Here is an 11,982-nt window from a genome sequence, read left to right on the forward strand (position 1 = left end):
AAAACTTTTGAGAAAAATAAAAATTCTGACAGAGAAAAAATAAATAAATAAACAAAATTAAAAAAGGAAATCAATATCACAAAGAAACCCATATAATCATATGGAGGTGCACTGTCAGACACAAACAAACAAACGTAGTTTGTCTCTTTTTATTCTTAAAATTGCGTGCAAAATATTTAAAATATTTATCAATATATATTGTAATGTGTCACAATCAATTATAACTTCAAATATACAGGTTTGAAACGTATAAAACTATTACGTGTACACAATGCATGTGTATGCATTGTGTGTGTTTTTTGGCAAGGACGTTGTTTACAATTTTCAATATTAAATTTGAATGATTTTTTATGTTATTATTGATGTGAATAACTAGTTTATTATTTGTTGAATCTTTCCCTGCAGATGGATATGCATTTAACCTATGAAAATGCTTCATTTTCGAGATGAAAAGATAGACGTATTGCAGTGCATCATAACAGGTCTATAAGGCATCGAACAGCTGACAGAACCCCTATCGAACAGAGTCGTGTTTGTTTGTCTCGTTCGATTGGTCCCAGAGCGCTGCCTAACTCGGGGAAAGATTGTAATTCAAAACATTGGTGTAGAGTTTTAAGGACAACAACCTTGTTTAATTACGTGAATTCTTAAACTCAGCAAAAAAAAAAAAAACAACATAAGGCCCCAAATACACGACGCGCGTTTCCGCAGGCGCGTTCAAACGCGTATAACAGTTCCGCAGAGATGTCCAGCATGGACATCTCTGCGTTTCCGCGGTAGCACGTTCGAATGACATTTCATTTCTATGGCTGGATTTGCGGCCTAACAAGATAACGATTGCAATAACGGCATCAACCACTACCCAAGACACCAACCACTCGTTATGAAAACCTGGCTGCAATAATAATGATGGTAAAATGACCTAACCTGTTTGTTTTGTGCGCAGGCAGAAATGTCAAAGCCAGCACGTGCTGTCAAACTGACATCGCCTATCGGGTGCAAGAAATCGCGAGAACTCTCCAGCGGCAGAGGTGTGTGTTTGCGATCCGTCGATAATAATTGTGTTAATTTGGGCAAGAAAGTTGGTAAATTCATAACCATCTTCTCCCATTTGCCATTGTTTCATAAGTTTACAGCTTAGTTACAATCGCTTAATAAAGCCTTTTTCGTTTGAATTGCAGATCAACCCAGCGACACAAGATGGCACAGAGCAAGCTGAACGATTTGGCTGGCAAATTCGGCAAGGGTGGTCCGCCCGGTCTGACCACGGGGCTGAAGGTGCTGGCGGCCGTCGGGGCAGCTGCGTACGGCATCAAGAACTCGATGTACACGGGTAACGTATCGGTACAACACATTGCGAAATAATCCCTTGCACCGGTGACGATGGAGGAGACGGGTGTATATGTACAAGAGTGATGCAACCTAACCTCTATTTGCGATTGCTTGCAGAACCGGTCGGTGCGAGGAATGGTTCGGCTTGCGAGCATGGAATCATTGTAATTGCTTTAAAGAAGCACTCTTTTGCAATAGTGAAAGAAGGTGTGATTTAATCATAATCAAGCAAAAACGTGATTCTATGCTCCGAAACGCCCAGTCCCACCCGGCTTGAAAGCATTGCGTATCGTTACATAACAATCGGATTGCATCGAACCTCGTACACACACACACACACACACACACACACATGTTAAGGCATGTCACTGATGTTTATGTTTCTGCCTTGACCCATTGCTCCTCCCTTTCCCCCCTTTCCCAAACAGTCGAAGGTGGCCATCGTGCGATCATCTTCAACCGTATCGGCGGTGTCGGTGACGATGTGTTCTCGGAAGGATTGCACTTCCGCGTGCCCTGGTTCCAGTATCCGATCATTTACGACATCCGCTCCCGGCCGCGCAAAATCTCCTCCCCGACCGGTTCGAAGGATCTGCAGATGGTGAACATTTCGCTCCGGGTGCTGTCCCGCCCGGACGCCCGCAAGCTCCCGGTGATGTACCGCCAGCTGGGCCAAGACTACGACGAGAAGGTGCTGCCCTCGATCTGTAACGAGGTGCTGAAGAGTGTGGTGGCCAAGTTCAACGCTTCCCAGCTGATCACGCAGCGCCAGCAGGTGTCGCTGCTGATTCGCCGTGAGCTGGTGGAGCGGGCGGCCGATTTTAACATCATCCTGGACGATGTGTCACTGACGGAGCTGAGCTTCGGGCGGGAGTACACGGCGGCGGTCGAAAGCAAACAGGTGGCGCAGCAGGAAGCACAGCAGGCCGCCTTCCTGGTGGAGCGGGCCAAGCAGGAACGTCAGCAGAAGATCGTACAGGCGGAGGGTGAAGCGGAGGCGGCGAAAATGTTGGGTATAGCCGTGGCCGAAAATCCCGGCTACCTGAAGCTGCGCAAGATCCGAGCCGCGCAGAACATTGCCAGGACGGTGAGTGGCTGCTGCTGTGGGTTGTGTTGTGGTGCATTCATTCTAATGGGGTTTTTTTCCTTTTTTACTCCAACAGATCGCAAACTCACAGAACCGAGTGTACCTCTCTGCCAACAGCCTGATGCTGAACATTCAGGACGATACGTTCGACGACATGTCGAAGAAAGTTTCAAGTAAGAAATGAGAATTACTAACGCCTTCGGCAACGGAGGCATCACTACTAACCAAGTCTAATCCATCGAACGATAATGCTACTAACACTAATAATGATACTACCACGCACGAGAAGTTAACGATGGGTGTAGAGTTTCATCCACCGTCTTCGAGCGCATTTCCGTACGCACAAGATGCTCCGTTTTAGACAGCAAAAAAACGAAGCTTTAAAAAGTATTAAAATGTTGTATCCCACAGGATGCACATTGCCATTCCAAAGTCTTGCTTCTGATTTGCGTTTTAAAATCAGATCTTTTTTAAAAAATTGGCAGCCAGTGTGTAGAGACATGGCATGTCCATGGTTCAGTAGACAACCGTATGTTTTCGTTGTATAAATGTAGTTTTAATAAAACAAAGCCTTGCACATAGTAAAGAAACCACCCTAACTAAATATGTTCGACATTCGTAAAAGTAAATGATAATTTCTTATCTTGTTTGATTTAGTCTTTCCTTGAAAGTATTTTTTGCGCTTTATAGGGTTTTCCAGGCGTTATCATAGCTGTGGGACACTTTATTGACTCTTTCTTACGTGAAATGAACATAATTTACTGGGAATTGGACTCTACAGCACCCTTGTGGGACAAATCCAATTGGAATTCCCCAGGAGTTTGTCCAAAAAGGGTGCCTAAGAGTCCCGTTTCCTTCATAATAAGTTAATTTCCCATAAGAAGTCAAGTAAGTGTCCCACAACTATGAGAACCCCTGGTAACCCTGTAAAGTAATTGATCTTTTTTCCAATTGGTGTGAGTAGAGAGTAGACGATCATTTTAAACTAATGAAACATTTCTATCTGTTCTATTTCCATTCCCTTCCGTAGGAAAATAAGTACGCAAGCGCAGGTGCATTTTAAGAACCTATTTGCCTAAAACCGATAATACCATACTGCGAAACGAAAGAAAGAGAGAGGGAGACAGAACGTTAATAGAAACTAGTTAAGCGAAGCATAACAGTGTGCGTGCGTGTGTGTGGGTCGATACATAGGAATGCAAATTTGGGACAAAATGATGGCAAACGACGACGAGCCGTGACCACCACCACCTTCCTCCTTCTCCACCAAGCAGCGCAGCGTGTAGTAGTACCGTGTACTGGCGGGTGAAGACGATGATCGGTCAGGGAAATTGCAAGATGGATTATGTGCCGCGATTTCATGTTCCTTTCCGGGATTCTATCCCCCAGCCGCTGAGCCTCTCTCCGTCTCTAATTCTAATGCCTTTAACGATCTGCCTCCGGGTTATTGTGTGAGCAAAGGCGTGCTCACCCAACGCAAAACTCTGGAATAGGTCAGCAGTTGCGAGGATGATAGTTTTGTTTCCTTTTTCCCCCTCTGTATAATCATCGTGTAATCAGCAGGGAAGCAAGGGCAATTAAATAGAATGAGAGAAGAGGGAGACAGAGCGAGAGATTGAGAGGGATAGAGAGTGTGGGGCACACAAGAGATCGCTTCGTTTGGTGTATGGTAAAAAGAAACGCGCGTGTCGCAGTAAGCGCAGGTTGCATTTTTGTTTAGTTTAGTCGTTAAGAGGGCGCATTTCGAGTGAGCGAATAAAGTAGAAGGAATTGGGGTTCTTCTCAGTTCCCGCTCCATCTCCATCAGCCACCCGTATATCGTATATCGGTGGTAGAGTAAATCAAAAAATATGTTGTGCGTGTTAATCATTCCGAAACAAAAAAAAAACAATAGCATAGTAACACACAAACACTTTTAGTGTTGTCCATCTCGCTGAGTCGTTGGAGTCTGGGCGGGCCTTTGCTGTGGAAACGGAGGAAGTGGCGTGTGGCGTTGGTCGTTGGCAAGTCGTGAAAATCTTTATTTCTATTATTTTCTTTCATTTTGTTTTTCGTTTATTTTTGTTTTCTTTGGCATGATACACACCTTTGCGAATATTGTCAAAACGAATATGGTCCACATTTGGAAACGAACCTGCAGCACGTCAGCCGGGTAGTAATGGATGGTTTAACTCTTCGGCAGCACCAGCAACAACGTCGTCGCCAGCCACAGGACAGGTGAAAACGAACTCAACTCGTAAAGCCGGTGAAGCGCAAAGCGAAGAAAGCAAACAGTACGATGAGAGTTTGATAAAGATCATTGCCGAGGAAACGGTCGATCGGTTGAAGGGTAATGTGTTGTAGGGTGGGGGAAGAACAAAAAGAGGAAAGAATTTCTTTCACACTAGGAGAGAATCCAAATGCATTTTTCAACAAACACACACAAACAGAATTGTTTCGTTGTATAAGGCTAAACGGTTTATGATTGTTGCTTAATGTTTGTATTTTGTTGTCCATATTTAGCAATGGTAATGTCGGTAGATTGTTCCTTACGGTTCACACATACTGCTTAGTGACGAATTCAATGTTTTAAATTAGAATACTTCAGAACTATCAGCTCAGATACTGCCGAAATAAACGATGGTACAAACACATGTTTGGTGAGCAAACAAAAACGGATACTACTTGTTTTCCCTATATATGTTTGGTTCGCTTAAGCCTTTCTCTACTAATTTACGGTACGCTATGTGTTAATTGATTGTAAGAAAACTATCCCTGAAATGATGCCTACCTTTTCTGCCACCCAACATAATTCACAATCAGTCCAATTCTCACGTGTTATTTCACCCTTCCGCTCGCGCTCGTCGCTGTATTTGATGCGCTCGTGTTTGATAAGATGTTTCTACTTTGTTTGTAGATGATAATCGGAATATTGTTTAAACACGATACACGATACAAGTTTCTAAATATCTACTTCCAGTTATCGAGAGGTTTGAAAATGGCAGTGGTTGATTTGTTGAACGCTGCCCAGTGGCAGACCGATTCCTGAATTACTACTTAAGATCGTCTGTTTTAAGACATTATGCACTGTTACCATACTGTCCTGTTGCTAGCTCTAATGGATAATGGCTTTGAGTTACGTTAATATTTAGCTATTGATTGCGTGTTAGCTCGCTGACGCGGAAGCTTCCTCTAAAGATACATACCACATGCCATTAGATTTCAGTTTGGTTTTCTAATACGGTGTCGTGTTCGTTTCTGTCTTCGTTTTTTTCGTTGCCATTGTGTCAAAAATTGTGTATCGATCGATTATTTTTTTTCTGTTGGACCTCATTGATTTAAACTACATCAACTACATACGACTCTACGGCTAGTGTAATACAGTGGAGGAAATTCCATTAAGTGTACGCTCCGTTCTGAGCAGATTTGTATATCCATTATTTCGTGCTATTATTTTTTTTAACATTAAATCAAAATACAAAGATATCAAACATATAAAATTAAATAAAAAAAAGGAAAAAAAAAATCGTATAATTCGAAGCGTACCATGATTTTACAAATTTATATTTGATCCTATATTTAATTGATGTAACGGGTTTGGATGATTTGCTTTAATGGTTTTTAAACTTTTTTTGAATTTATCTAACGATTTATCGCTCTACTACCAAATCATTTGTTTCATAAAATGGTGAAACGATGTAAAAAAAATAGTGAGCCACATTTAAGTGAAATACAGATATTCGAGAAACTTAAAAAAAAAAATAAGAAAGCAGTGGTACTGTTAAAAAAAAACAATTTGGAAACATGAATAAATTAATCACCAAAATGGACAATTTAAAAAACGTGCCTTTTCTTTTTAAATCTAAAGTAACGTTTCTAATAAAACTTTATTTGTTTATTTCAAAAACAAATAAAAATATTTGAAATCTGAAGAGCTTTTAATAAATCATTGTTTAATTTAATTAAAAAGGTTTAATTGTGTGCTACGGGGTCCAAAACCTCTTTTATTTCTTTCTTCTTTGGCTCAACAACCGTTGTCGGTCAAAGGCCTGCCTGTACCACTAGTGGGCTTTGGCTTTCAGTGACTTATGGATTACCCCCCATTGCAGGATAGTCAGTCCTACGTATGGCGGCACGGTCTATTTGGGGATCGAACCCATGACGGGCATGTTGTTAAGTCGTACGAGTTGACGACTGTACTACGAGACCGGGTTCAAAATATCTAAAAATATTAGCTTTAAAATATCTAATTAGAAAAATTATGATTTGCTCAAAAATCAAACTCCACTTGCAGGAATATCCTCCACTGTATTTTGTCAGCACTAAAGCTACAACGACGGCAATAGAACAGCACTAAAAAACAATAAACGATGTTTCCCATTGATGTGAAAGCACACATAAAAGTTGTGCAAAGTACACATTCTTGTTTGGTGCAGTAAAAGAAGAAGTGAGTGGAAAGGCGAAAATGCGCGAAGCAAGTAGGGTAAAGGGTGTAGAAAAGGGATGCATAGCGAATTTTATAGATGTCCGATGGTTCGAAAAAGGATGACTCACTCACACACAGACGAGTGCACGTGCATGCGAGATGCATTCTTGATTGCATTCTTAATAAATAGAGAGTTTATCACAGTGTTTGTCGTCAGAAGTCGGAGAGTGAAAGCAAGCAGCATTTGGTCGTGAGAAAGAGTTTGCCAGAGTTGTTTTTTTTACGAAAGCAAAAAAAGGGGCGTGATTGTGTGAATGTAAAGCCAACGAAATTGGACGCTTAAAATTATATAACAAATGGAGGTAGAATAAAAGTAAAATAACAACAAACTCAACGGCAGTGTAAAACATTACCCCACAAAAGTGAAATTTGCTCTTAACATAAATAACCCACACACACACACGCACACACACAACCACTATGGAAATGGGAGCCAGGACGATAATACAACATTGAATAGAGATTGATCAACAAAATGGAACAATATATGGAACGAAGATCAATACAAAAAATGTACGGGTGAGTTGGTTGGTTGCTGGTAAGTTACAATACTGAACCGTTTAACAAAGAAAAAACACGCCTACATCAAGGATTATGTTCAGAGCCACAGGCGGCAAACTGCACCCTGAATTTACTAGAACTCGGGTGAGAGTGTGGGGCGAAACCATTCTTTCTCTTTAGTCTTCCTTAAAAGCCTGCGGGCTGAGCGGGAGCAGAGTGAGCTTAACTAAGACTGCTGCAAAATTGCTGTTTGAATGCGCGCACAGCTTCTTACACTTAAGCGACATTGTATCCAAACGGAGGGAAAGAGCTTTCCCGACAACCCAACCCATCCTTCCAACCTGGTTTTGGCTAGCCTAGCTGTTTAATTATGTTTTATCTAATAATAATGACTGATTTTTGCGGAGTTTTTCCCCCCGCAACGCACGCAGCACATACTTACTGACTCGGCGGTGTGCCTGCACTGCTATCGGATGGTCCAGACGTAGAAGTAGCACCGGCCGCTGCAGCAGCAGCAGCACCACCACCATTGGGACAGCTCAGTGGTCAAATGCTGGTTTGGAGGAGGCCACGCTCGAGATTGAAACACTCCAGCACCGAGGCACCGATCGAGCTGCGCCGCGTCAGCATGGAGGTGACGATCGTCCACTTGTTCACCTTCGGATCGTACCGCTCGACCGAGTTGAGCGACGAGGAGCCATCGTTACCGCCGAGTGCGTACAGGAATCCGTTCGCTTCCACCACCTCGTGCGTTGATCTGTGGATAAAATGGCATAAAAAAATGCTATTAGAATCGCATCACTGCGGAAGACCAACCAACGCGGCTAACATACCTTCGCGAATGCATGGCACTGATCGGTTCCCAGGCGTTCGTGCGCAGATTGAACCGTTCGCCCGTCTGCATGCACATCGTACCGTCGCTGCCACCGATACAGTACAGATAGCCGTCCAGGGCGGCCACCCGCAGCTGCTGCGGCGCGAAGTCATGCTCGGCACGGACGACCAGCTGCCGACGCGCGGATCGAACCGCTCCACCGACGACTGATAGTTGCTGGAATCGAACCCACCGAGCGAGTATATGCAGTTGTCCAGCACCGCCACCCGGCAGTACCGCCGCCGCGTACTCATCGCCGGACAGGACGTCCACACACCGGTCAGTGGGTCGTACCGCTCGACGCTGCTCAAGCAGGACGCTCCATCGTACCCGCCGCACACGTACAGCAGCCCGTCGAAGGCGCACGTGCCCAGACAGGACCGCTTCGTGCCCATGGGCGTAATGTTGGTCCACTCGTTCGTGAGCGGGTTGTAGCATTCGGCCGTCGCCAGATCGTTCTCGCCGTCGTACCCGCCCACCACGTACAGCAGCTTCCGGAGCGAGGTGACGCCGGCCCGCGACCGGCGCGAAATCATCGGCGAGATCGTCATCCACGCGTTCGTCTTGGGGTTGTAGCACTCGCACTCGTTGTGGATGGCGAACAGACTGCCGCCGCCCACCGCAAAGATGTACGATCGCATACCCTCCGGGCGGCGCTCGAGCGTCCGCTGGCTCACGAGGGAGCTGCGCTGCTCGGGCAGCAGGTGGTACTTCATCGCCTCCAGCAGCAGCTCCTTGCAGTGGGACTCTTCCCGCACGAGCGCCTCCGTTTCGACGCAGTTCATGAGAAACTCGCGGCTGACTAGCGGCAGTCGGACGTGCGACATCAGCTCGGATATGTGCTTCTTGCGCTCGCTGAGATCGTGCTTCACCCAGTTCAGCACCGCCATGAACACCTTCTCCTCCGAGCAGATGTTTAGCTGGCTATTGGAAATCAAATCCTGCACCTGTGTGGGGAAATCGGAAGAGAAGGGGTAGAGAAAAGTTAATTAATCGTTTTTTTTTTAAATTAAGTATGGTTTGTTACGTTATTTCTAGCAATGTACTTGTCTGTCTATCATCTTTCTCTTTCGAAGTATATTTGTTTACTGATTACATAATATAAACAGTTGTATATTTATATTTTTTTTCAATACCAAATTATATTGAACGACTTCTGGTATTTACTGATTTTTACTACTAACACACTCATTAAGATTGGTCATTGGAGCTAGTCTCATGGTAGCCTTGCCGGTTCTTACAACTCCATCAGTGGATCGTCGCCCATCCGGACCATCCTCGGTAGAAATAACTATCTGATTGACGTAAGCTTTTACTTGAAAAGTACTTGTGCCTTGAGTTAACCTACGCGCCCAGCATAGTGTTGTTAACCAGGGCAATTACATTGTGCTGAAACACGAGAGCAACAGCAGAAATAAACAGAAAATATGAAAGTGTAGCCTACAATAGAGACCCTTCGAAGTTTGCTTTGGGTTGATAAGATACTCAATGTCCAATGGACCAACAAATTAACGACCCTTTTACAAGACCCTCTAACCGAAGAACGAAGAAGTATGGTGAAGTCATGGTGTGAAGCTCATTAGCCCAAGCTGCTACTTTTCTTGTGGTTTCGAGTGGGCATAAAAGCATCGTAATTATACCACACAACAGGAAAATCTGCATTGAATGGATCTCTGGATGGTCCAACAGACCGTAGTAGTTCATGATGTTCCTGCTACGACGTTAGCATACTCAAGACATGAGTGAACAATAGTACAGTAAATCCTTAAGATCGTTAGACATGCAACAAACAATAATTCCGTCAGCTTGTGAATTCGATTATCTTGGGCAACTCGTGTTCACCCTTTTTTGTATATGTTTTGTACAATTTGTCCATGGGAAATTTTTCAACAAAAATCTTACTGTTAATTGCAGTGCTACTATGATATAAATAAGTCGGTATGTTAGCTATAATATTGTTGGACGTAATATTCAATAATCGCCAATCTAATGTCGAAATTGTACTGGTAAACTGTTGACTAGTGCGTTCCTAAATGTATTCTGGTCAATGCACCAACTTTTTTTTCTCTATGATACTCCGTTCAATTGGTGGTAGGTTCCGATTTCAGTAGGTTCTAAGATACAATCGCTAAAAAAACTTATCACACTCCGGTAGAATAATTCGACTTGGGTTCCGTTTGAATTTAAGTAGGATTCGATATGGATTCGTTAGTGGGATTCGCAACTGGGATTCGAAAGAGACTAGAATATTAAACATACATTGAACAAGGGTCTTGCTGTTTACCATTATAAAACCAGTGTTATTTCGTAAATACATTGTACGATTCACTATTTTTGACATATTTAAGGAGAGCAATACACAATCTTTTACAATCAACCCTCTTTTATTTGAGAGCCGATGGGACTGTGAAATAGAGCGATTTTTGAAATTCGAGAGTTTCCGATTAGTAGAGGTATTTAATTAAATATTTTCACATTTCCGTATTATCTACAAAATCAATAAACCATTTAATTGAAATTAGAACAGGCTGTAATGAGGGTCGATAAGAAACCGCATATCGCAAATTCCGAAGTCGAATCACGCAGTATCCAGTCAAAATATAGCAAATGTTCGTGTAATGTTAAACCCAACATTATAGAAGTTATAGTCAACAATATATCATATGATTTGATATTGAATAAAGGTCCGCGTATCTCAGGACTACCTGTACTAATTATGATGTAAGTACTGAAATGTTAAATGATTAAGAGTGAAACAGAAACCCCCCCCCCCTCGATGAAAACAACAAAAACGCTATACCACAAATTCGAATCCCAAGCAGGTTTGGGATTAGAAGATTCGAATACCTTTAGAGATTAATTTTTCTCATCACTAGAGTTTGATTGCGACTTGATAGAAATTCATATGAAATTGAGATTGGATTCGCTTGAGTAGTGATTTCAGATTCCTAATGTGTGCAGTAAAAATTGATTAAAAGGCATACAATTTTGCAATTATTTCGGCGAATTTTACATTAACTCGTTTCTCGAAACATAAAAATTACGTGCATAACTGCTTGAATTCTTCCCCCTCCTGAGGAATGAAAAGCTATATGTCAAAACATTACGCACTTAACGAGAGCACTAAAAATCAAATAGCAATGATGAATGCTCCCACAAACAACTGCATGGAGTTTGGATCGGTTGCTAGCTTTCGTTGAATGCATCTGTATGCCAATTTCCCACATCACAATGACACGCACCAGGGAGGAAGGGTACAAGTGTGTAGTCTATTTTATCAAATCACTTGCCAACAGATTGAATCATGCTTTGGAACCGATTCAACGCAGCATACTCATCAGATGGAAGGCATGGAAGCTGGCACAAAGATTAATTAATTTTTCACGCAAAACAAACAACCTGCGGTGTTTTGTGTCGAGATCTCGGAAATTGGTTTAAATTATAAAACAGTACTGCTGTGTTTGCCCGCGAATCACCCGTTGAAATCGTCGCGACGATGGTTTCACACATGCTCTGGGGCACACCACCGCGGTGGCAAAGTTGGAGCAAAAGCACTTAATTTACGGCATCGTCGTTTCCGTGCTACATTCTTTACATTCGTTTGCGGGTGAGGGAATGTATGTACGTCCACCGTTGCCAGAAGTTTGTTATGTACGGGAGAGAGTCGTGTGGCCAAAATGCGTTCCAGGAAATGTATTCCCTACCGTTCTGGCCTGTATATTT

At 43.0% G+C, this 11,982-nt stretch overlaps 2 protein-coding genes across 5 annotated transcripts; one reads left to right on the top strand and one right to left on the bottom strand.

Moving 5' to 3' along the window:
- Window positions 1-946: 946 nt before the first annotated feature.
- On the top strand, window positions 947-5,067 carry LOC121602865 (prohibitin-2-like). Of its 4 annotated transcripts, none has more exons than XM_041931619.1 (5): window positions 947-1,031; window positions 1,182-1,333; window positions 1,761-2,419; window positions 2,496-2,592; window positions 4,560-5,067. In XM_041931619.1, the coding sequence occupies exons 2-5, from the start codon at window positions 1,201-1,203 to the stop codon at window positions 4,760-4,762; spliced, it is 1,092 nt and encodes a 363-aa protein (XP_041787553.1). In that variant the 5' UTR covers window positions 947-1,031; window positions 1,182-1,200; the 3' UTR covers window positions 4,763-5,067. The 4 variants fall into 4 exon arrangements, with proteins under 4 accessions (XP_041787553.1, XP_041787556.1, XP_041787554.1 ...); XM_041931622.1 differs by lacking the exon at window positions 4,560-5,067 and adding an exon at window positions 3,450-4,225; XM_041931620.1 differs by having other exon boundaries at window positions 992-1,085.
- A 2,404-nt stretch (window positions 5,068-7,471) lies between these two features.
- Window positions 7,472-9,206, bottom strand: LOC121602866 (kelch-like protein 17; the record flags this gene model as incomplete). Its single annotated transcript, XM_041931624.1, is given in 3 exon segments — window positions 7,472-8,142; window positions 8,219-8,345; window positions 8,348-9,206. Coding segments are annotated over 3 exon segments (1,197 nt in total), but the record flags the coding sequence as incomplete, so codon positions are not given.
- Window positions 9,207-11,982: the final 2,776 nt, after the last annotated feature.

Source organism: Anopheles merus, unplaced genomic scaffold, assembly GCF_017562075.2.
Source record: "Anopheles merus strain MAF unplaced genomic scaffold, AmerM5.1 LNR4000660, whole genome shotgun sequence".
NCBI lineage: Eukaryota > Metazoa > Arthropoda > Insecta > Diptera > Culicidae > Anopheles > Anopheles merus.

Excerpts from the sequence above, each read along its gene's own strand:
- LOC121602865 (XM_041931619.1), top strand. The coding sequence starts at position 1,201 with ATGGCACAGAGCAAGCTGAACGATTTGGCTGGCAAATTCGGCAAGGGT. Across the intron at positions 1,334-1,760 it reads CAAGAACTCGATGTACACGG|TCGAAGGTGGCCATCGTGCG; the intron begins GTAACGTATCGG and ends TTTCCCAAACAG. Across the intron at positions 2,593-4,559 it reads CATGTCGAAGAAAGTTTCAA|CACGTCAGCCGGGTAGTAAT; the intron begins GTAAGAAATGAG and ends ACGAACCTGCAG.